General features: G+C 41.7%; 1 protein-coding gene across 1 annotated transcript in view; it reads left to right on the top strand.

Moving 5' to 3' along the window:
• The first annotated feature begins 16,619 nt into the window (after window positions 1–16,619).
• The window catches only part of GTF2F2 (general transcription factor IIF subunit 2), a 147,728-nt gene continuing 138,225 nt past the window's right edge, over window positions 16,620–26,122 (top strand). The window contains exon 1 of the mRNA XM_001491491.7: window positions 16,620–16,940. Coding sequence (XP_001491541.1) covers window positions 16,875–16,940 — 66 coding nt within the window. The 5' untranslated portion in view covers window positions 16,620–16,874. The remainder of the gene's footprint in view (window positions 16,941–26,122) is intronic.

Genomic DNA, 26,122 nt, shown 5'->3' with positions numbered 1-26,122 from the left:
ATAAACCCTTATATACTGGTGCCTCTGCTTGTTATATATTCCATTACTTGCTGCAGAACACATCCCTAACTGTTACAAAAGTCTCTCTCCCCAGGCTCTTAGACTGTACCTTTCTCCACGTTGCTGAGTCAGTCTATACTATTTTCTAGCTTCCAAATGATGCTGAATTCTTCCTCTTTTGTTGTCTCTCCCACTATTTTCATTCTCCCATTTTTTTAAACATGTGGCATTCTTTTAGTTGGAATTTGGGGGAAGTAGAAATAGGAGATAAGTCTATAGTTAACCTACAGTGTTTGGCTGGAAGTCCTTTAAGAACCTCCCTGCTCCTAGTCTTCTCCATCTGGTCCACACTCTAGCTTGAGAAGTCTTCCTAAATTGCAAGTCTTACCATGGTGTTCATCTGCTTAAATCCACTTGTTTTTGTTATCTCAGAGTAAGAGTGAGTTGCCACAAGACTTGAAAGGAAGAGTTAAACTCCACGTGGAATGGACAATTAAGTGTTTGTTCCAAGATCCCAATATATTGCCCTGAGAGGAAGAATGAGCCCATACTCCCACCATTCCCACCTGGGGAAAATCACAGGTGCAAAAAGCCACTATTTCTAATAGACATGTGTTGTACCCTTGGCTGTCTTAAGATAAAAGCTAATTAGGAACCACTGTTTAAAGAGATTTGTGCAAAAGTGGAGAGGAGCAGAGCCAAATAGAAGTGAACAAGTGAAACGTGAAGTGAGTAATGAGCTTGTTATTTCTGTCTGACATAAAATAGCTGGACAGAATGAGGTTTCTCATTAGGAAGGAGTGAGAGATAATAACAGTGATTGTGATGTCCACCGTGATGTGCTACCCCTTGATAGCAATCAGCGAATCAACCCCTTCAAGGACTACCTGAGCTGCATAGACAAAGGTCATGCCCTTCCCAGGGGCAGCCTACATCCAACAACTGATTGATGGAGGGTGTCTTAATTAGCTTGGGCTGTTATAACAAAATACCACAGACTGAGTGACTTAAACAACAGACATTTATTTTCTCACAGTTCTGGAAGCTGGAATTCTGTGATCAGATTGCTAGCATGGTTGGATTCTTGGTTAGGATGCTGCCTGACTTGCAGATGGCCGCCTTCTCGCTGTGTCCTCACAGGGTGGGGAGAGAGAGCTCTGCTCTTTTCTTCCTCTTACAAGGATACACTAATTCTATCATGGGGCCCCACTCTCATGACCATGTTTAAACCCAATCACCATCCAAAGGGCTCACCTGCAAATACCATCACATTGGGGAGTTAGGGCTTCAACATGCGAATTTGGGGAAGATACAAACATTCAGTCCATAACAGAAGGGAAAAAATGCCTGGCCATCTAAGCTCTATTTGGGACAATCCTGAAGGGCCATTATAGCTTCACAGCACCCCGTAGGGCTGACTGGACTATTGCTAGGTCTGCAAACATTCAAAGCTTGAATTTCCCCCTACTCATCCTGCTTCCTTCCATGGGTGCTGGTCCTAAGGGCTCCATAATAAACATACTGGTGGTTAAACTCCTAAAGTTGGCCAGGAGGAACGCCCCTTGGAATAGTAACTTACACCTACTTTGCAATTTACAAGTGGCTTTTGACCATATGTTCTCATTACGTTCTTTAATCTTCTTGAACAATGTTGTGAAGTATCACTATTTTTCTGTTTTCAGGATAAAGAATCTGAGGTTCAGAGATGGTACTTGGCCACAGCTATATGACCTGTTAGAAACAAGGCTAAAATTTAATCGCGGTCTCCCAACTCTGACCTTTAGGAGGGTGAGTAGCTGTGCAAACAAAACAAAGAACAAACAAGGCAAGCTTGTGCCACAGGGCGAGTCAGAGAATTTGGTTCCCAGAGCCTGACCTCTCATGCTTCTATTTTCTATAACAAAGCTGCCCTGTTATTCCTGAGAGTGTACTCATTTAGATGCCAACATATTCACAAGTTATACTCCAAGGCCAGAGGCACTCAAAACATTAAAGAGACCAGCAGAATCTTAAAATGTTGGCTGTCCTAATGAGTTTTCAGGTTTTCTCTCTGGGAAAATAACAGGCGAAGCGTCTGTAATTCTTTCCAAGCAATATGGCACCCAGGACACAGAGATGCCAATAGTATCCTTAGCAACCACCTAAAATCGAGTTGCTCTAAGATGAAATCTTGATCTCTATTCATGCAGCAGATCACATGGGGTCAGGTACCGTTCTTCTCTCCAGCAGAAACCACAAGTCACTGGGATTTTAATTGCATCCTTAAGATGAGTAAGAAAAGAAGTAAACAGGAGAAATGAGAGCAGTTACTAATGAGCATGGAGTGAACTTAAAACATTCAGCTAGCTTCTTTGAAGCGTGTACTTTTGTAAAATGTGCTTCAGAAGCCATTGCTTACACACACACACACACACACACAGTCTTTAGGGCTTCAAACACTGCCTTCTTTTCATTATCATTGTCAACTCAAACGGAGCTCATTATCCGAACATTTGGTTTGGGAGGAATTTTCCGTTACATAGCCATTGGACCATTATAGGTTTGCTTCATCCAGCATTGCTTTTAACAATCTTGTGTCTCGAAAGACCACAATATTGAGCAATCCTGGAGTCCAATCAATGTTATCCCTTTTCATTAAAATAGCCTTGCTGAGGTAGCAGGTGGTGACTGGTCATATAACCAACTGCTGAGTCCTTGACAGATGGGGGGCTAAATTACATTTTCTGCTGACTTTATGAACACTATTTCATTCACTTATTTATTTAACAAATATTGATTAATGTGTTCTTGATATTAATATGTGTCAGGCACTCATTAAGACTTAAAGTACTGATACACAGTGGTATAACGAGTTTAAAAAAATTTCTCCACCGACAAATAACCTGAACCGTATTGTTTAATCACATTTACGTAAATTTACAGTACTAGAGATGTTACAGCAGAATAGCACCCTGTTTCTCATACACATTAAAAGAGTAATATAATTTGCAAGGGTGGAAAAAAGGAGCAATTTTATAAAATTGACAAAATATCCTGTCTTGCAAATCAATTTTTTCCTTCAACCTTTAAAAAGAGTCCCTTTGGAAATCTGACCGCTGAGGGAAAGGAAATGACATTTTAAAATAATAGCTTTAGCTTTTTCTTCACTGGCTGCTAAATGAAGGCGCTAGACCAAAGGCAGGCAGCCTGAGGCACCAGGGACCACGGAAGAGGACAGGTGGTTAGTCCTGATGGCATTGTACTTTTCTCTTTCATCTTACTTTCCTTTTTTCTGTCCTTTTACCCTCCTCATTTTCTTTTCTCCACCCTCAGGGCCTATTAATGGAATTTAAAAGATAAAAAGGTTTCTAGGCCATGGCTGGTGGCACATATCAGCAAAGTTTTGGCTTTATCATCATAGATGAATATCTGCCACTTTTTCTAGCATGCCCCATGGGTTAATGTTAGAGATACAACTTTGGGAGGCACAACAGTGGATGCTTGACATGCTGTCAGAATCTCACCGTTTCCCAAATGCTGTGAAATTTCGCAGTGATTTGTGGAGTGATTTTGAAAGTCAAGTCAGAGAACCTTGGAATCCGTATGGAGGCAATCTGTAGCTGGAGCAAGCTGTCACTGACGGCAGTGCATGATTTCATGTTTGTGCACATATTTCGACTCCAATTTTAGGTAAGTAGAGTTCTGATCTTGGGGAATTTCCCCCCTACTTTCTCTGGCACCTGTCTTCCTATGCACAGTTGCATGATCCTGTAACTACTATCATGGGATGGTAGGAGAAAAGCAAGAGAAAAATAATTCCACCTGTCAAGGAATTAGATTACAAAAGTATAAAACTTTAGAGCTGGCAGGGAATTGAATTTCTGATTTGCCTTGTTCCCTGCTCTATCCCCAGTGCAATGAATATTCAAAGAATATTTATTGAATAAATGAATGCTATGAATTAATCATCCCCACCCCACCCTTCATTTTACAGATGGGAAATCTGAAGGCAGAGGATGAATGATGTACCTTCAGTTTCACAGTAAAGTGGGGGAGCCCGATTCTAAACCACGCTTCTCAAACTTTCACGAATCACCTGGGAATGTTGTTAAAATTAGATTCTGATCCAGTAAGTCCGGATAGGGCTCTAAATTCTGCATTTCTAACAAACCTCTGAAGTGATATAATATTCTTATTCCAGGAACCACACTTTGAATAGCAGGGTTCTAAACCACACATTTCAAAGTTCCCATTAGTATTTCCACATGTATGTAAAACGTACACAACTGAATTTTCCTATGGTAGGAGCTATTTCATTTTGTTCACTAAAGTAGAGATTTTAAAATTAGATTGTATTATAATTGACCCTGTTACATTACAAATGAGTATTTTGGGGACTATATATTAAATAAACTGACTTATCTAGTTACCAAGAGGCATGGTTAAAAGAAGAGTTTTTAATCTGCTTCCATTTATGAAACTGTCATTTCTTTCATATACAACAAGACTTTGGCTGATTCAGGTCTCTCTGGCTGGATACTCCTAGAGGCATATTTTCCTGGATACTATCGCATTTGATTCTTGAACGTCAAGAAGGGATTTTGAAGGAGCAGTGGCGGAGAAGGTGTTTCTACCAACAGCAGTACGTCTACACATTGTGAGGAGGAGGGCATATTAGCTATCCAATGCTGCTTGCCTTTGCTCTGTGATGGCTAGGGCCTTGGCTGGAGGATTCCAAGACTAGAGGGCTGAAACCATCTGAAGGCTTGACAAACGCCAGAGTTGCTGCTTCAGAATGGGCTCACTCACATAGCTGGCTACTTGGTGGTGGCAGGTTGGTTCCTCTCCACATGGGCCTCTTATACATGAACAACCCTGCAATAAGGACATCTCCACAGGGCTGATGGAATGTCAATATGGTGTCAGGCTTCCTCCTGGAGTGAGCTGACAAGGACAAGCACAGATCTTTCCCCCTTTTGCCTGAACCTGCTGACAAGGCAGACCATCCAACATGATCCTCCAACTTCCTATTCTTTGTCTCATGATTGATTAGCTAAGATTAGAACTCTTTGTCCTCCTGAAACCAACTCATCGCAGAGAAAAACCTTACCTCTTCAGATGACTCATTGAGACTTCTCCTGCTTGCAAAAGAACCCAAACTGTAAATCACCTCCTCTGTAACTTGTTACTCCTCCCCATAAAAGTCTAAGACAAAACCACCCTGCTGAGACACCCTGATCTTCAGATCTAGCTGTTCTCCCTATTGCAATAGCCTGAATAAAATAATCTCCTTATGTGTGTATGTGTGTGCGGATATGCGAGAACAGAGAGAGAGAGAGAGAGAGAGAAACAACAGGTGGAAAGCTATCCTTGTTATGACCTAGTCATGGAAATCATACAACTTTGCTTTCACCACATTCTGTTTGTCTTATGTGAGTCACTAGGTCTGGCCTACACCAAGGAGAAGGGTACTAGCCTTCACATTTTGAAGGAAGGAGTATTAATGGGGTTCAGGGCAGGCTGCCCCAAGATGCACCATTCTAGTATGCGGATTATTTCAAGCTGAAGATAATAAAGGCTTAGACTCAGGAAGAACATTCGACCTTTCTCCCCTAACTGCTGAGGGGGACTGGAATTGGCCACCCCAAGACATGTCTCTTTGGCATGAGGATTATTTTGGGCTGGTTACTTTTAAAAACTGCAGACAGGAAAGAAACTCTGAAAAGTAGAATTTACTTACCCTTTGTTAAGAGACATTTACATTGTAAAGGAAATCTCCATCTGTAAAGGTGTTTCCCTGTCTGTGCCAAGAAGGGGGAATGACTTTATCTCTAGAAACTCTTAATCAATGTGGAAGGCAAGGACTTAAATCTGCATAAAAATCTTACCCTTGTTTACTGTACTTGTCTGGTAATCTCCTGTAACTGACTCGCCCCACCCCCAACCTCCTCCTTTGTCTTTAGCTAAAGATGATATTTTAGGTGGTGGCTTCAGCCATTTTGGCAAGTTGCTCAGGATGCCTGAGCCTCTTCCATGTATACATGTTATAAAGCTTTGTTTAATTTTCTCCTGTTATTCTGTCTCATGTGAATTTAATTCATTCTCCTGCCAGAAGAACCCAGAGTGGGTAGAGGAAATGTCTTCCTCCCCTACACTGCCTAAAAGAAGTTTAAAATAAAGGCCTGTCCCCAGGACTGGCCGTTACTGTAGATAACTCTGGGTATCCAGTAGACTGGGAGGATCCTTGCTAAGCCCACTCTTATCAAAGTTCTATTCACCAAACATTTGCTTTTCCATTTCCATGTGAGTTGCCTTCCTCCCCTTTGAAGCGCCAAACCACCACCCCAAACATCCTCCTTGTCTGTAGCTGGAGATACTTAAACAGGTAGCCTGGGCCAGTTGGCTGAGTTACTCAGTTCCTCCTGAGTTTCTCCCACGTATACATGCTACTAAACTTTGTTTGATTTTTTTCCTGCTAACCTGCCTTTTTAATTATTTGACCAGCCATAAGAACCTTAAGGAAAAGGGGTGGGGGGAATTCACCCACTTCCCCGAAAGTATCAAAGAATTGGGATATGTCTTGAAACCACCCCGGAGTTATAGCTAATAGCAGCAGTTGGAGTTACCTAAGAAGATAGGCAGCAATTGATGTCTAATAGTATTTTGGTCTGGCATTCTCTCAATACAAGCATTATAGTTTTCACTTTTCTTGCCTTGTGAAATTTAAATAATACATAGAAAGTTCATCTAAATTCAAACAGTATTATAGCAGGTATAACATATTTGCTCTAGTCAGCCTCTTTACACAAGAGGATATTAGTTAAATCTGTCTGGATATGGAGAAAAATTTTTATCCTAGCATTTGTCTCTCTACCATCTGCCAACCCCACCACCACAACCAATATAGAAAACCAGGACTATTAAGTGCACTTTGCAAATCATCAGCGACCCATTCTTTATGGGCAACAAAAAAAGAGAGAGATGTTTTAGTCACTGAGGGAAGAGATTCTTGGAACGAAGCCTCATACAGATAACGAAGATAATGAATAAGCTGAGTTTGAAGATTTGCAGTAATTATTTCATTTGGAAGATGTTAGGAAAAAAGACAAAAAATCTCTTGAAAACAAATTTGCTTTAGAGTTAAATTAAAAACACTCAATTATAGCTCTTGTAAGACTAATGGTCAATTCTTCATCTGAGTTTTTAGTGGCTATTGGATTTGTGATTTACAAAAAGGATGTTTGACCCCAGGAAACGCAATTAACATCCCTTTCACAACAAAGCATTCACTGCTCAAGGTCTCTGAAAGCTGGAAGGAACTGTAAAAGAGGCAATATAATAAAATGAATTTTAAAATGTGATTTACATAATGCTCTTTGGATTCAGGAAATAGGCAAATTCTGATTATCTTATTAATGAGGGGTACATAGGAAGAAAAGAATATAAAATGATAAGTAACTGCTAAGGGCTTTCTCTCCTACCATAGTTGAATCTGAGCCTTGAAGCCGGAAAAATAAACAGCAGTGGAGCAGAAATGCCACTAACTACTGTCTTGTCTCAGGAGTCATTCCTTCTTGATCAATTCTGTCCTCTCGAGTATAGCTTGTTTACTGGTTCTGAGGGATGACAGAGATGCGTCCGCATGGGGCAGCTAGTTACAGAGCAAAGATTTGTGACCCAGCCCAGTTTATCCCCACTTGGTGGCCACCCAGTGAGGTGTCGATGTCCACAGAGGCTGCACTTGTGTGCAAGCTGAACGGGGTTGACTGGTACTTGATTCTCTTCATTTAGCAATCACAGTAGAAAGACAGTACCTTTCTCTCTGGATGCTTGACAGGCAAATGCTGTAGAAATACATTATCTCTAGGAATAAAAACAATTAGGCAGTCAGCCAGTTGCAAGTTTGGAGGCTCCAATTTTAACGGGCTGAGGAATCTCTTCTTGATGCATAATCAAAGGATACTGTGGGGAAAATAAAACAAAAAAAGTCTCTGGCTTTGGGGTTGGGGGATAAAGAAGATGTGAGCCTGGGAATCAGAGTATTACTGGTGGATGGAGAGCTGGTCTCCCCAGGGTACTCTTCCAGTGTTCAGGATATAGTTTTGAATCTAAGTTCCCTTGGCTACCTAGCCTTCACATGAAGAAAACCTCACACTGCGTTCACTCCGGTCTATGCCAGAATCAAGTTTTTGTCTTCTGTCTCATGGGAGTGATGTTGGGAAAGTTTTTCCAAAGAAGGAATGATAGAATTTGAATAAATAGCTTTGCCATCCCTAATGAATTACTGGATGTCTGCAATAATCATCAATGGCTACCAAAATCACAAAAAGAAAGAAAACCAGATGTGAGATATCTCATGCTGGAAGTGCACAGGAGCACAAATGAAGTAAATAGTCTCCACCTCCACCAAAATCAAACCTGAGTCTGATGATGCCTTGAGATCTAATTACTGATTTGTGGGAAGTAAAAGGGAAGGAGAAACATCATAAATGACACCCTGGGGATGCAGTTAGCAAAATCGAGAATGAAGAAAACTGTACAGGATAAGTAATCTTGTCTTTCTAAACAACAATGAGAGAGAGAGAGAGAGAGAGAGAACTAAGAGATATCTCAAACAATCACAATATATGGACCTTATTTGGTCCCCAATCCAGACTCTAAAAAATATTTTATATTCTAAAAATTTTAGCTGTTTTCAAGGTCTGGCCCTGTTGCCTAGTGGTTAAGTTTGGCACACTCTGCTTCCGTGGCCTGGGTTCAGTTCCCATGAGCAGACCTATACGACTTGTCGGTGGCCATGCTGTGGCAGCATCCCACATACAAAATAGAGGAAGACTGGCACAGATGTTAGCTCAAGGTGAATCTTCCTCAACAAAAAAAGAAAAAAGTTTTTAGCTGTTTTTAAAAATTGTGCTAAAATACACATAGCAACATAAAATTTACCATCTTAACCATTTTTGAGTGCATTTTAAGTGGAAAAATTCAGTAGCATCAAGTACATTCACATGTGCAACCATCACCAAGATCCATCTCCAAAACGCCTTCATCTTACAAAACTGAAGCTCTGTATTAATTAAACACAGCCATCTCCTTTTCCCCCTAACCCTTGGCAACCACCATTCTATTTTTTTTTCTACCTTGTTTTTACGAATTTGACTACTCTAGGAACGTCATATAAGTGGAATCACACATATTTGTCCTTTTATGACTATCTTATTTCACTTAGCATAATGTCATCAAGGTTCATCCATGTTGTAGCTTGTGTCAGAATTTCTTTCCTTTTTAAGGCTGAATAATATTCCATTGTATGTATATACCACATTTTGTTTATCCTCATCTGTCCTTGGACACTTGAGTTGCTTCCACCTTTTGGCTATTGTGAATAATGCTGCTTTGAAAAACAATATTTTTAAGCTCTGGCCAAAGTGATGTGTAATCCTTTCCCCTTTCACTTTTCCTCTTGGTTGGAAAATGTAGACATTGTGGACCACCATGTAGACAAGGACAACACCTCGGTGATGGTGACGTGATAAGACGGAAGAACCCTAGACTCCCAACAACTTCATGGAGCAGAGCCATCATCAACTCAGTCATTTACGTGAGAGATAAGGAAACATTTCATCGACAAAGCTATGGCAAGAGCTCTACTTATAGAAAGGAGCCTTGAAGTGAACTTTTCTCAACTCTACTCATTGACAGCAAGAGGGAGGCACCTCCTTGCTTTAGCTAATATTTTCACCTAAACTTGCATGTGAAAACTATCCTGGCCCTAACATTTGTCTATTTGGGTAGGAAGTCTGACCCATCAATATGGAAGCCGCTAGCTTTTGCTGTTTGCAGGAATGTGGACATAATTTCTCATTGATATTCAGTACACGTGGCTTCGATGGCTTTGAAATCTGAACACTAGTGAGGATCCATCTGTTTAATATGGTATTTTAGTACTTACTGTTTGCAATTTTTATCTGGGAACTTTGATCAAGTATTTCAGTTCTGTTTCCTGACTATAATTTTATTTAATAAATAAAGTATGATATAAATGTTTTGGTAAATTATATACGAAAACAAATTGGATTTCATTACAGCAATGACAAATTAAATTTTCTCATGCTTTATTTAACGCTTTATTCCCAGACTAATCCCTAATGGGCAATTAAACTGACTTACCAAGAGTGAAGGCTTCTTGCAGGCCACAGCAGCCATATGTTACATCAGACATAAGGCACTTACGAAAAGCAATTCAACTGAATTATATCATCCATCAGACAAAATATATGCAGAGTCTTGTCTGATCTCCCAGAAGAAGCAATGCTGTATGTGTGTGTTTTGTTTTATTTTCTTGTACTGAATTATCACTTGGTAGATGGCCCTATTTTGCTATACAGCAAGGAATCATGAAGCCTTGTAAATTCTATCTGCTAAGTGTGTATGTTTGCGATTCATCCACGTCTCTTCATCTCCACTGCCACTTTCCTAATCCAAACCACTGTCCTCTCCCATTTGGATGAGTGCAAGAATGTCTGAACTCGTCTCTGGTTTCCATTCTGGCCTCTTTCAACACCATATTTTTCCACAGCAGCTGGCGGGATCCTATAAAAAATGCAAATGTGGGGGCAGGCCCGGTGGCACAGCAGTTAAGTTCGCATGTTCTCCTTCTCGGTGGCCCGGGTTTCGCCGGTTCAGATCCCGGGTGCGGACATGGCACTGCTTGGCACACCATGCTGTGGTAGGCGTCCCACATATAAAGTAGAGGAAGATGGGCACGATGTTAGCTCAGGGCCAGGCTTCCTCAGCAAAAAGAGGAGGACTGGCAGTAGTTAGCTCAGGGCTAATCTTCCTCAAAAAAAAAAAAGGCAAATCTGATTATTTCATATTCAAGCTTAAAACTCTTCTTCAAGTTTACATTTTCTCTGAACAAGGCCTCCAAGGCCTCTCATGGTCTGACCTCTCATTCCCTCTCCTGCTGGTGGCACTGTCACTGCTCCCCACTTGCTCACCATGCCCTGCCCACTGGCATCCTCTCTCTTCCCCGGACACCAACACACAAGGTCCATCCCTCTTCCAGGTTTGCAGATGCTACTCACTTTTTCCAGAACACTGAATAAATAAATTATATTAAATACAAAGGTAATTAAAACTCAAAACTCATCACTTCCTAATTATTTTACTATTAGCTATGCTGTTGAAGTTATTTACATCTAATGTATCCATATGGCAAAATTACTATGCAATGGTGTGTTACTATGCATCTCTTCCAACTCTGCGTTCAGTAACATCATGTTGGTAGCTAGAAATCGGCCATGGTAAGAGTAGTTACACCATGGAAATTGGCAAACACTGCAAATCAGCACTTTTTAGGGGGGTTGGGGGGAAGCCGGTTGTTAAACATTTACCAGCACTTTACTGATTATAATAAATCTTTTGTCCTTCTTTTTAACCATCTGACCCAATATAATTAATGCAGTTACCAAATAGCTTTCACATCCTAGTGTTAAATCCTTTTGATTTGTTTTCTCATTTAATCTTGTAAGAACTCTATGAGGTAGGTATAACAATTCCATTTTATAAGCTAGGAAATAGGTGCAGAGATGTTAAAATAATTAGGCTAGTATGTGGCAGAACTATGACTTGAACATATGTTGGGCTCCAAAGAGTGTGCTCTCTACACTCAACGGTATGGAAACTATTTCAGGGAGTATTTTTTGTTTGTTTGTGTATGACTGAGGAAATTAGGAATCTCCCAGGGAAGGTGGGTATTCTGTGAAAGAGAGAACTATTGGGGTGAAGGGAAAGGCAGGGAGAATTCAGAGATGTGGTGTTACAACTTTGGCGTGATATTGAAGCAAAATCATTTACCTATGACATCACTAATGCAGATGAAAGTCTACTTAATCACCACGTTGTCACATTCATTTGTAATTTTTCAATGAAAAATTTTATATTAGTAACTAACAAATAGTAAGTTTGCCTTATTAAGAAGGCGTTTGTGGCGGTGCTTTCTGCCTCTGTGAACATCTCTGGAGGTAATAATCCCTCTAGCTAGAATATTTCTGAGCAAATTCAAACAAAGAAAATCTCTGGCCTGGAGAGACGCTGCACCCTTGTGCAACAGCCAAGGAGAAAATCTGAAAGTGTACTCAGCTACCTGTTAATATCATTCTAATTCCCTCAACTCACTTATGACATCTCCTCTAATGACTTTGCTGTTTATAGTCTAATGGCTACATAATAGAATTGTGGTGTTCTGAATTTACAAGGCATGGGGGAATTCTAACTGTAAGACAAATGACAAAGAGAAAAATTTCTGGTAAACTTTCTCTCATGCCTCAGACCTTGGAGGCTGGCCAGTTCTAATAAACTCTATCAATGTGGTATTAAAACAATGATTCTCAGATTTTGTTGTGCCTAAGAAATACCCAGGGAGCTTGCTAAAATGTCAATTTCCAGACCCACTTCCAGAAATTCTGATTTTGTACACATGGATTGGGGCACAGGTGTCTGCATTTTTAGCACATCCCTCAGAGGATCCTAATGAACTTGTCCAGGGCCCAGAGGCTGCGAACATTCATCCTGAATGAAGCATGTTTGGTGGTGGTTGGGGGGGTTGGAGGGACTTGTTCCTCTTGCAGCTAGTCTAGAAGACCCACAGAAGAGAATGTGGTTCTGCCTGTTAAGCAGTAGGGCTGCCTCGAGCTCTGAACCAGAATCCAAGCCCTAGAGTAAAGGTGGAGTCACACGTAGGTCTAAGCACTACTAAACTTCTCAGACAAATTTCAAATTCTTGAGCCCTCCCTCCTTGATTTGCATTTGTGCCTTAAAAGACTTAATAAGAATTTAAGGGCTGGCCTGGTGGTGCAGTGGTTAAGTGCGCACGTTCCGCTTTGGTGGCCCAGGTTTCGCTGGTTTGGATCCTGAGTGTGGACCTGGCACCACTTAGCAAGCCATGCTGTGGTAGGCGTCCCACATATAAAGTAGAGGAAGATGGGCATGGATGTTAGCTCAGGGCCAGTCTTCCTCAGCAAAAAGAGGAGGATTGGCAGCAGTTAGCTCAGGGCTAATCTTCCTCAAAAAAAAAAAAAAATTTGACTAGTCAATCATCTGGAGGCCTTTGGACTCAGACTGGAAGTATACCATAAGCTTTCCTGGGTTTCCAGCTTGCCAATTGCAGATCTTAGGCCTTCTCAGTTCCCAAATTGTATGAGTCAATTCCTTATAATAAATCTTTCTCTCTCTCTCTCTCTGTGTGTGTGTGTGTGTGTGTGTGTGTAGAACTCTGACTAATACAGATTTTGGTACCTAGAGTTGTTCTAGAGGAACAGAATGTTAAGGATGAGTTTTCTGAATTGGTTCTGGTGTTTCTGAAATTGGCTCTCCAATCTGATTCAATTTAAAGATGTTAATGACTCTATTTCCAGTAGTAAAGAGAGCACTGATAGTCCCTGATGCAATTGGGCAATAGAAATACATGAAATATCTGCATTGCATATACCTAATCAACCACTTATAAGAAGCAAGGATCTAGGTGACTGTGTATATGATACTTTTGGACATTTTTGGAAAACTAACAAATATAATGAGATTGGCTGGTTGTTTTTCTAATGTTGCTGGACAAAGTGATGAGCTCAGGAATTTGAATTCCCAGCTCAAGCACTGAATAAATGACCTGAAAGCTTCTATGTGTGCCACGGAGACCCTTGTCTTCTTTAGCCACAGGGCCAAGATTGATAAAAATCAAACGTAGACTCTTGTCCTGTGATTAGCTGAATTACAATGCAACTTGAACTCCCAGTCTCATAGGGTGTCTGCTGTTAAAGTGAGAACATTGACTGGGAAAGAATGGGATTCTGAAAGTTGGAACGGGGACAAGTGAGAAGATTCTAATAAAGCTGGGGACAATGAGCCCCTAAATTCTGATGAGTCTTCTTTGCCAGTGGAAGTGCCCTCTTCACCCCCAGTAGAACCAAGCAGCCTTCCCACCTCCAGTGGTACCAATTCATCCCCCCAACCCACCCTCCCATCAACCCTATATTGTCTGAGGACACTGTAATGGCTTACCCTAAAACAGTTGCCTTGAAAGACAATCCAGGTACTAAAGTTTTTTCCTTTTTGCAATTACTGATAATAGCTTTTAGCTGTTTAACCCACTCATTGTTAACTGTGCAGTTTAGGCAATATGCTGTCTGGCTCCCACTAGGCTCCTATAGATAACATCTCCCTGGAGCCTGGGTCACCATGGTAACTGGTGTGTGAGCTGTTTTTCAGGAATTAGAATTCCTTGTTCACTTCAGGCCAGCTGAGACCACGAACTCACCAACTGGGCCCATGGAGATGTCCAATAGGCGACCTTTTGATGTCAAGAGGCTAAAAACTCCACCCTCAGATCACGCTAACGCTGCCATTTTGTGAACATGGGTCCTATGAAGAGGCATGAAGTCTGACTACGCTTGCGCAGATCGTCAATTACCTCACCTCTCCTCACCTCCAATCACCTCTCTCCACACTTCAGATCACCTTGCCCCCTATCCCGTAAATATCCCTGAGTCCCTATTTTCAGGGAAGCGGATTTGAGGCTCATGCTCTCGCTTCCTCACGTGGCTGCCTTGTGATTAAACCCTCTCTCTGCTGCAATCTCGTTGTCTTGGTGTTTGGTTTTCTGGGTGGCAGGAAAAAACGAACCTGGTTCGCTCACACTTTCTTCTCTAGCCATCTCTTCTTCTTTAGCCATTTGTTTTCCCTCAATCCCTGTAAACACACACACACACACACACACACTTTAAGGTTTCCTGTGACCCACAGACCAAGGCCAAGGTCTGAATCCTGTAAAGTCCATTACAAGGGTGCTCCAGGTTATGTTAATTCCCTTCTTTCGTGGTCTCCTATTTCAACTGATTCTTTCTATCTGATCAAAGCTTAAAGCAGCTCTCTTCATCCGCTTCCCCTTCCTTATATGTTTTAACACTCTCTCCTAAGCTGTGACACAAGAATACAGCCTTCATTTTCAACACGTGCCTGGTCTCCTATCTGTCCTATTAGCTTTCCCAAATGATCTCAGAGAACTCACGGCTTTTCCTGGCCCTATGCTGCACAGACACGGAATTTCTTCAATTACATACACAGCTCCAGTGCATGATTCAACACATTACTTGCCATTCTTACAATATCTTACTGTTTGTTTCTCTTCAGTGAGTGTTCATTCAGCCAAAGCCTATTGAAATCTGACAATGTGTCAAATACTGTGCTAGATGTTGTGCTTATGAAAGGAACAAACCACTATTTCCACCTACAAGGAGCTCATAGTCTAGAAAGCAAAGGCAGTATGTAAACACATATATTATAGTGCAACGTGCTAAGTATCACACACTGTGATGTGAAGAAAAACGAACTTCCTCTGGGGGAGTTCATAAAAGATCCCATAGGAAGTGACATTTCCATTAGTCTTGAAACTTAAGTAGGAGTTTTCCAGGCAGTGGACAGAGGTGAGACTGAGGTTAAAAGAAGAATACGGCATCTGAGATAGGGAATTGAGGCTCAGGGCAGGGGCTCTGAAATAACTGAGGAAGATTCTGATGTGGTCTTGATACCAAACCTCTTAATCTTAAGTTCGTGTGCCCATGCACAGTAAGACAATCACTGAGACATCTGCTTGGAGATGGAGAAAGGTTTTTTTGAATTGGCCAAAATAAGAAAGCAGGAGGACAGGTTCTCTTAAATCCGCCTTAACAAGAAAGCAGAGGGTTTTACAGAGCTAAGGGGCTTGGCAGGAGTTTTGGAGAAACAAAGTAGTCATTGTGTTTCTTTCACTCCTATAAATCCCTGGGCAATCTGACTTCTGGGCATCCCCAACAACTGGGGGCTGGTTATCTGGTGATCCTTGAAGGCATTCTTTTTCCTCTGCAAAAAAAGCTCATAAATCCTCGTGACCCTTGAGGCATCCCTGGGGTCAAACAAGAAAAGAGCAAATTGACAAGATTAACTTCTTTTCATCTATGTCTGCTGTTGGGAACAAGGTCAAAAGGCAATCTTATGGAATATTTACAGTAACCCTCAGTACCAGCTTCATTCAGGGAGTTTGGATGGGTTCTGTGTGGTTGGATGTGTGCAGGATTGAGTGGCAGGGACAAAATTGAGAGGGCCTGGGTACAGAGAATTGAATTTTATGCCAGCAGCAAGAAGAGAGAGAGGAAACTGTTTAAGCAGGGGACTTTAACAGTCTGGTTTGTCTCTAACATTTCTGTTGTCACTGACCTAATTATATGGACTCCTAGTTTCGGAGTCTGAAAGGGGTCTGCTCTGCTAGCTTAATCAGAGGTGCTCAGGGTGGCCTCACAGTTGAGACACTGCTTTTTTTTTAGGTCTAGAAAGAGCATGTTTTCTGTATACCTAGGGCTATTCAGTTCCATTTCAGTGCCCTCTTGTGCTAATTCACTTCCTCTATTTATTATTCCCACCTTATCCTCCAAATGCTGTCTCCTTCTCCTTGGCCACAGTTGGACATACACTGACAGCCTTTGTCTCTTTGAACCCCAGTTTTCTGTTTTGACACGTTTCATTTTTTTAGTTATGCTGACCTAGTCATTAAGTGTATTGCCCCGCCCTATGTTTTAATCACTCAGACACAGCCCGCACCAGTAGCCACGCCTCTTCAAGAAGTTGCCGAACCAGGAAGTTTGTCCGCACTAGGGCGCCGTAGTGACGGTGGCAGTGCGCAGGCGCAGTTCCCGGCTCCCGGCGGCGTGTTCCTCTTTCCCCAGGTTCCCAACATCCTGGCAGGTGGACGCTGTCTTCACAGTGCGCCTCCGGTCGCAGCTTGCTTTCTGCTCCGGTCCCTCGCCCCGCAGCCCCGCAGCTCCCGGGGCCTCTGCTCTGATCCGCGCGCCGCCACCGGCGACAGATCCATGGCCGAGCGCGGGGAACTCGACCTGACCGGCGCCAAACAGAACACCGGAGTGTGGCTGGTCAAGGTGAGGTTCGCGCAGCCCCCGCTTGCGCTTCTCATGCTTTAAATAGTTTAAGTGACTTGAGACCGTCCCACTCCATGCGCCTTTTAAAAGGCTTTAAAGCTCTTTAAGGCCGTCTCGTTAGAACTTCACGTAACTTGAGAGGCAGAACTTACTGTTCGTTTGCAGATGAGGAAATTAGTTTAGGGACGCACACTGTTTTTCAGCCAATGACGAGTCCGAACCCGGAATGGATCTCTTTTCCCCACGACCTGGTTTTTCTGGGGCCCTGTCTTGGTGTCTTCCGACTTCAGCGGTGCATTTTACCCCACACTGAAGAATTTCTGCATCTTCTCTTGGTGAAACTGATTTTAGTTGTGAGTCTGTACCAGGAAGTTGAGGGTCTGCTTCCTGTATAGTTTTTTTCGCTCAAAAAGTAACTCTGGTTCCTGCCTAAGTGTTCTGTTAGGTTGATGGCCCTGAAGAGAGCTCTGAACTCGCGGAAGGAGAGACCATTGGACGAGAGTGGGCTGTTAGAGCACGACTGGGTCTCGTGACAGTGACCCGTCAATTAAAGTTTTTTTGTAAAAAAAAAAAAAAAGCACTCTTGATTAGTCCTTAGTGAGCACAGTATTTGTGCTTTGTATTTTCATATTGGGCAGTGTTGTCCCTTAGAGGAGTTTCGTAAGACATTTCTATGTTCAAAATGTGGTTATGACAGTCTTTGAACCTCAAGTAGAATGTAGGGACCTTTGGTTTGTTAATTTTTTTTTTTTAACTTTTATTACATGGCAGAGTTTTCGTAAATTAAATCTCAACGGCCCTCCCTATGCACCTCTCTAAAATAGTTCCCTTATGATCGTTCACTAGTGTGTCAAATCTGTGTTATATTCTTCAAAGCACTTATCACAGCCTAAAGTGGTGCTGTGTTCATGTGTTCAGTGTTGGGTACCTCCTTCTCCCCATGGCATGTACACACAGTCACATTCCATGAGAATAGGATCCTTGCCTGTCACACCCAGAATTGTGCTGGCACATGTTAATTGCTCAACAGATATGTGATGAATAAATGAATGATCTCTTATTCTTCAACCCTAACCTTAGTCTCTGGTGCTCGTTTGACTTATTACAGCTATGTGAATATGACTTAAAAGGATGGAGTAAATGAGCATTTCTCTCTCCTACTGCATGCTAAATGGAGGAAAATCATTAAGAAGGAGATTTCCTTTACAGACTGAAAGAAAGAGCTTGAAAAAATGGTGGGACTTGAGACGATGCATTTGTACTTGGAGCACAGTAAATGCTCAATAAATGTTTGCCTTACAGGTTTTGGGTGGGTGGACAGAGACATAGCATAGTGTACCATGGAGAGTGGCACAGAAATGCACAAGTGGAAATGTACATTAACATGGTGTGTCCTGGAAAACAAAGAGATTATTATGCCTAGTGCGGAGGGTCTGTGTAGAAAAGGTTAAGACCATATAGTCATTGTCATATAGTGAAATAAGAATATCTTTAGTCTGCAGGAAGTGAGGAACCTTTTGGAGGGTTTTGCGTAAGGCAGTGATGCAAATGATTTTTTTCAGAAAAAAATAAGCTTGAGGGAAAGATAACTAGAGTTAAAATTAGAAAATTATCACAGGATCATGGGTGTGTGATAATGAAGTCTGAGGAGTTAGGGAAACTTTTTCAGTAAAAGTTGTCAGGATTTGGTGACTGACTGAGAGTGTGAAAAAAAGTAATGAATCTAAAATGAAGAAGTTAAAAAATTTTAGTGGTCTCATATATGACCATTTGAATACATTTTATCTCTTTAAAAAGAACTCGACTCAAGCCAAGGATTTGTTCTTGTTTTATAAATGTAGTTGTAATGTTTTGATTATTTGTTATTTGCAATATCATTGTTTCCTCGTATCAACTTGGTGTGCACTATTTCTTCTTTTTCCAATCTTATGTATCAAAGAGAATAACAAGTGTGCAAATACATCTTTCTGGGATGTGAAGGGACTGTCTTGCCAGTTGTAGTCTGAAAACCTTATTTCTAAAAGAAGATGAGAATTGCTAGCAAATACGTTCTATTCTAAAATCCATTCATGTTCCTCCTTTATTTGACAACTTTCATTTCTGCTCTAGTTAAAGGAGTCCCAATAGGCAGTGGAGTTTGATTTGCACACCTATCAGATAGTTTGAACTTGTTTCGTTTGCCCTACGATTAGCATCCAGTGTGATTTTCATGCCCATGTCTTGAGCTTACTTGGATTTTCATCTCTGAATTACGGTAATAAATTATATGAGTGAATCAGATCTTAATGGTTAGTTTCATTTTCAGCTTTTTTTGTGTGATATTAAAATATAACATGTTGCTTAGAAAGTGTCTTCATTCTTCTCCAGTCAGAATTTGTGAATAGAATTACATACCAATTTCAAGTCTTTTCTCTATACATTAATATTTCTCATTATAGGTAATGCTTTGAGTTCTGATGTTTGAGGATCATTTGTTGCAAAATATGTGAGTTTCTTCCTAAAGTATCTCAAAGTTTGTGGGCCATCTTGTGCATATTTTATTAATCCTATTGCTAGACAGGTATAGAAGAGGATAAATACAGTAAAAGCTATACATATAGGATCTCTGAGAGTTTTGAACAGGAAAAAAAATTGGCTACCTGGAACAGGAAAGACTTCATGGGGAAGGTCACATTAAAGAAGAGCCTATAGAGTTGATTAGTTAGAAAAAACTTCCCAGCACAGCTGGGGAGAACTAGAGTGTCTTCAGGAAAAGGCAGATATAAGTAGAAGATTGTGTACTGGAATGTCCAGGACCTGTACTGTTCTGGCCTGATGAAATGCCATTTCTAGAGTGTGGAATATCTTAAAGCTACAAGAGAGTGATGATCCAAACAAATTTTGATAGGTAATAGACACGACTGGAATTAATTTTACAATAGATGTCACCTGCCAAAACATATAAACAGTCACAATTTTTACCTTGTCAGGGAGCTGGTCCCTTGTATTTTACATTACCCTCTTCCTATTGGTCAGTCGGTGCCATTGTTAGGTTGCCAGTTGGTCACATTGCTGCCCTACACCCTATACCAAATCATGATTTAAAAATTGGATGATGTTTAAAAATATTGTAGCATAGTTCTGTTGCTTGGCTTCCAATATTTAGACTTGTGGAAAAATCATCATCTCTGGTTAAGGATGGTGGAGGTAAAGGTACATGATGGGGAAGAGGAGGAGATAAAACTGGCAAGGTTGTTAGGAGTGGTGGGATTTTTGTAAGTCGTGAATATCATCCTGGGGCCTGAATTATAAGAAATGTTATTTCTTTTTTGGGAATGGACAGGTGGAGATATTGACAACAGCTGCAGAAGGTCTAACCAACAGCTTTCTAGCTAGCAAAAAGAAGTGTTTCTAGTCCACTCAACCTTCCTCTTGTAAGCATACTGACTAGTGTTTGTTAGAGGAGAGGATCAGGAATGGAGGGATGGACATCATCCCCTGTGAATGTTGTGTCTTTTATTCAATTCAAATGCTACCGGGGCCGGCCCAGTGGCAGTAGCGGTTAAGTGTGCACGTTCCGCTTCGGCGGCCCGGGGTTCCCTGGTTCGGATCCCAGGTGCGGACATGGCACCGCTTGGCACGCCATGCTGTGGCAGGCATCCCACATATAAAGTAGAGGAAGATGGGCATGGAAGTTAACTCAGGACCAGTCTTCCTCAGCAAAAAGGGGAGGATTGGCAGCAGATATTAGCTCAGGGCTAATCTTCCTCAAAAAAAAAAAAAGACAAAAACAATGCACCAAGCTTACCTTTTTTTTTTCACACACAGGTAAGCAGTTGGACATTGGCAGCCAAAGAGAAAGCTGTATACCAGGGAGAGATGAAACTAGAATGGGTGCTAGCTCAAAGCCTTGCAGATAGTAGGAGAAAAAGGAACTTAACATTTCTTACGTATCAAGTATTTTACAATTTAGTACCTATGATGTAGGTACTAATCTATATTTTTCAGATGATAAAATTGAGGCTTACACAGGTTAATTGACCTCCCCAAGTGTGGAAAAGTGATTCAAATTTAGGTCTGTTTGGCTACAGAGCTTATGCCAGGAATAGAAAATGTCTTTTCTCTGCCCTGGGTCTTTTATTTTTTGAGGAAGATTAGCCCTGAGCTTACATCTGCTGCCAGTCCTTCTCTTTTTGCTGAGGCAGGTTGACCCTGAGCTAACATCTGTGCCCATCTTCTTCTGTTTTATATGTGGGATGCCTGCTGCAGCATGGCTGGATAAGGGTTGTGTAGGTCTGCACCCAGGATCCGAACTGTTGAACCCTGGGCTACGCAGAGCACCCAAACTTAACCACTGTGCCACCAGGCGGGCCCCCCCGACCCCGCCCCAGCCCCCCCCCCCCCCGGGTCTTTTTGATGAGTTATCTCCCTGGAGAATAGAGGTGAGGTGAGAATTTCATTTCTGCGTCCTTGTGTCTTGTCAACTCTGTATATTGACCTGCAAGAGAACATGGTAGTAAAAGCTGCTTGTTACAGATTGGGTTCCCTGGGAGCTAATTCTGAAATGGAGATTAGGATGCAGGGGTTTATTAGGGAGTGCTCTTGGAATCACCACCTGTGGAAGGAAAAACACTTAAGCAGGATTGGGTAGAGGGTGTGATGCAATCTCAGTGAAAGCAAAGGATGATTCCATGGTTAGCTCTCGGGAGCTATCCTGAGTTGGGGCAAGGTATACCCTGTGTCTGCCAATAATCGCATGTGGTTTGCCCCAGAAGATGCATGATCTTGGCCAAAGGGCCTCTCTTCAGTGGAGGCAATTCTAAAGTGGGCTAATAGCTGAGGACTATCAATGGCCACACTCCCAGCAGCTGGGAGAATAAGGCCTTCAGTCTTAAATGGGGATGTCCACTGGAGTGGACATCTACAGTCACACTGTCCACTACAGTGCCCTTAATTTGCTTGCGCTCTGGGAGAAACAGGGCTTTGGAGACTGGTATTTGGGAAACTAGATATTTAATGTAACAAGTTGGCAAGGAAGCTTAGGGGAGTAATGTCTGCATATCACCTTAGCACCTTGACTTCAAAGGCACTGTTGACCTTACTACTCTGCCCAGCCTGAGTGAATGGATGGGCAGATTGATTCATCCAGCAAGCTTTCGGTGATTGCTGGTCATGGTCTGGGCTCTGAGAATGTTATGGTGAGCAAAAAGGGACATGGCCCGTACTCTGTAAACTAGGATTTACAGTCCACTGCAGGAGACAGACCTCAATCAAATACTAGTCCTGATGAAAACAATTACAAACAGATAAGGACCCTGAAGCAAGGAACATTGTTCTGTGAGTGTGAATGACAGAGAAACTTGACTTAGTCTAGGGAGTCAAGGGAGGTTTCCTGGAGGAAATAGGCTTAAGTGAGTCATTTTCTGTCACTTTCTCTGGTCTTGGGATATCGAGAAAACATCCCCTGTTGTACCTATTATCTTATCTCCATCTGATTTTCTTTAATGAATGTGGAGACAGTGGAAACAACACAGATATCTCACAAGTGACATGTTGACAAGAGTGTTTTGGGGAAATTTACTAAGAGGGTAAATTTCTCGTGTTTTCATCACACAAGGTAATTGTGTGAGGAGATGATATGTTAATTAGCTTGACTGTAGGAATCATTTCACTATCTATGTTAAATCATCATGTTGTATATCTTAGATATATAAAGTTTTATTAAAAATAAAATGGTTTAATTAAAAATATCATTTGTCCGGGGCTGGCCCCGTGGCCGAGTGGTTAAGTTCGCGCACTCCGCTGCAGGCGGCCCAGTGTTTCGTTAGTTCGAATCCTGGGCACGGACATGGCACTGCTCATCAGACCACGCTGAGGCAGCGTCCCACATGCCACAACTAGAAGAACCCACAACGAAGAATATACAACTATGTACTGGGGGGCTTTGGGGAGAAAAAGGAAAAAAAAAAATATCATTTGGAGTCTTGGAACCATATATACCATTATTTTTTCTTCCCCTTTTCCCTCCCTTTTTTTTTTTTTTAAAGATTTTATTTTTTCCTTTTTCTCCCCAAAGCCCCCCTGGTACATAGTTCTATATTCTTCGTTGTGGGTCCTTCTAGTTGTGGCATATGGGACGCTGCCTCAGCGTGGTTTGATGAGCAGTGCCATGTCCGCGCCCAGGATTCGAACCAACGAAACACTGGGCCGCCTGCAGCGGACCGTGCGAACTTAACCACTCGGCCATGGGGCCAGCCCCCTCCCTCCCTTTTTTCAGACTTAATGTTAATGGGCTAGAAATTCTGGGAAGCCTATTTCCATACGCTCTTGATATAGAAAGTTATATATGATTGACATACTGTCTTTATTGTATTCTACTATTTTTCATTGCAAAGGTATAGTATTTTGGTCACCTTTTGAATTAAATAAGCTTACTATGTGCCAGGCTATTGTAGATGCTAGGGTTATGGCAGTAAAAAAACAGACAAAATATCTGCCTCCTGCAGGGGGAGGGAGAATAAACAATAAACAAATACATATAGAGCAGGTGATAAGTGCTGTGAAGAAAAATCGTAGTAAAAGTTATAGAAGGTAGCTAGGTATGCTATTTAAATAGGGTGGAGAAGGGCCTCACTGATAAGGTGCTCCTTGAGCGGAGACCTAAAGGAAACTATGGGCCATGCCCTGCAGATGTCTGGGGGAAGAATATTCCAGACAGAAGTAACAGCAAATCAAAGGCCCTCTGATGGGATGGTGCTGGGCATGTTCCCAGATCTGTGTGGTTAGAGTCAAGTGAGTGAAAGTAGTAGGAGATGGGATAGCAGGGGACTAAATCATCTAAGACATTATAGGATGTTTAGGGTAGTGACACGAGAAGCTGCTAGCCACAGAGAGACAGCATGGCATGGTAATTATGGAGCCAGACTGCCTAGGTTAGAATCCTGGCTTTACCACTAGTAATTCTGAGATCTTGGGCAAATAATAACTTTTTGGTGCCTCAGTTTCTTCATCTGCAAAGTGGGATGATATAATTTTTATCAGGATTAAGTGAAGTAATATTTGTAAAGTGCTTAGGAAAGTACCTGTAAGCACATAGTAAGCACTAAATAGACGTCTGTTAAATTGAAAGGCTTTGAGCAGAACAGGATCATCTGATTTATATTTTAACATGGTCCCTCTGGCTGCTATATTGAGAATAAACTAGATGTGGACAACAGTGGAAGCAAGGAAGTCATTTAGGAGGCTATTACAATAATTATACGAGAGATGATGGTGGCTTGGACTCGGATGGTAATCTGGAATTGGTGAGAAGGGGCTGAAATCTGAATATAATAGGAAGGTGTTGCTGACAGGATATGTCAGTTGATTGGATGTGCAGTGTGAGAAAAATGGAACTATTCAGGGTAATTCCAAGGTTTCAGACTGAGTGCCTGGAAGGATGGAGTTGACTTTTCCTGAGATAGGGAAAAATCACAGGAAGAGCAGGTTTATGAGGGAGAAATAAGAGTTCTAATGTGGAGATTTTAAGTGTGAAATGTCTACTGAATATTTAGTTGGAGAGTTTGAGTAGGCAGTTGGATATGTAAGTTAGGACTTGAGGGGAGAGCCTGGACTTTCCATAATTTGAAAGTTGTCATTATATAGATGGTATTTAAGATCATGAGACTGGATGAGATTACATAAGATTGAGTGTGGACAGAGAAGAGGAGCCGTCTGAGGACTGAAACTAGGGCCCTCAAGTTGAGAGGTCTGGAAGATGAAAATCTAGGTGTGTGGAGACCAAAAAGGAGAGTCCAGAGAAGTAGGAGGAAAATCAGGAGAGATTGTGGTGATTTGAAGCCAAGAGAAGAAAAGTGTTTGAAGAAGGAGGAAATGGTTCTTGAATGTTGTTGATAGATGTGTAAGATGAAGACAGAACATTGACTTGGCAATGTAGAGGTCTTTGGTAACCATAGTCATTAGCTAGCTTGTGATTGATTGGTAGAGTAGGCTGCTTTCTGTAGAAGGTAATTTTCTTTTTCCTTTAGAGTAATTGTCATGAAGGTTCCCTGGGGTTAAAAATCAAAGACAAAGCAAGAAGCAAAGGCTAACTTGTTAGGCAATATTTCAAGATTGAGGCCGTAACATAATACTTTACATAGTCCAAGAATTCAGGGTTTTATTTGGTGTTGTAACAGTGTTTGTGCAGATCAGTTTTAGATTTTGTATTTCGTTCTGACAGGTAATGTTGTGGACATTTGCTTCTTTGACTAACTGGTATCCACTTACTCTGACACTGTAGCGGCACCCTAATTTTCTTTTGTGGAAACCACTGCTCCCTCTTTTCAGTTTGTGTGATTCTAACAGTGGTCGCTACCCCCTCCCCTCCCCCCCCCCATTGACTCAGGCTGGCCAATGAAAGGATCTCATCTCTGGGTTCAGTAATGGGCCAAGGAAGGACACCTGACCTAGTCAGAGCCATGAGAGACAATCACATTTGTTTTTCTTTTGCTGAGGAAGATTTGCCTTGAACTAACATCTGTGCCAATCTTCCTCTAGTTTTTTTTTTTTTTTTCTGTATGAGAGCTGTTGCCACAGCATGGCTACTGACGAGTGGTGTAGGCCTGTGGCTGAGAACTGAACCTGGGCCACTAAAGCGAAGTACGCCGAACTTAACCACTACGTCATGGAGGCTGGTCCAACAATTGCATTTTTGCTGGGGACTTTTGGAAAGGAGAACTCTCACTCTTCAGGAGCACCTTCACTCATCTTTGCTACATAAAGGGGAAGGCTGTCTAATAAGTGAGTTAATGAGGTGAGGAGAAGAGATAAGAGATGGTCAGAGAGTTCTGGTGACATCATTTGAGCCCATAATTTTAGCCACTTTAAAACCACCTCTGAAATTTTTAGTTACTTTTGTCAATAAATCCTCTGTATGTCTAAGCAGGTTTTTCTCACCCGTCGTCAACGGAGACCTAATAGGTAGATACAGTCATCGTAAGGGGTTTGCCAAATCCTCTGAGCTTATATGAGTAAGTGGAGTGCAGTGTAGTTGAAACTTTGTTAAGATGTGGGATCTTCAAAACTCTCTTTCCCTTAGATCTTTTACATGCTTTTCTTTAGTGGTGTAGCGGAGAGAATATCAGACCAATCTGGAGTCAAGTCCTGCCTGATACTAGCTAACTTTATTTCAACCCTTGGAGCCTCAGTTTTCTCATCTATAG

Source organism: Equus caballus, chromosome 17 (genome assembly GCF_041296265.1).
Source record: "Equus caballus isolate H_3958 breed thoroughbred chromosome 17, TB-T2T, whole genome shotgun sequence".
In the NCBI taxonomy this organism is placed as follows: Eukaryota; Metazoa; Chordata; class Mammalia; order Perissodactyla; family Equidae; genus Equus; species Equus caballus.
This window is presented reverse-complemented; position numbering and strand designations above follow the sequence as displayed.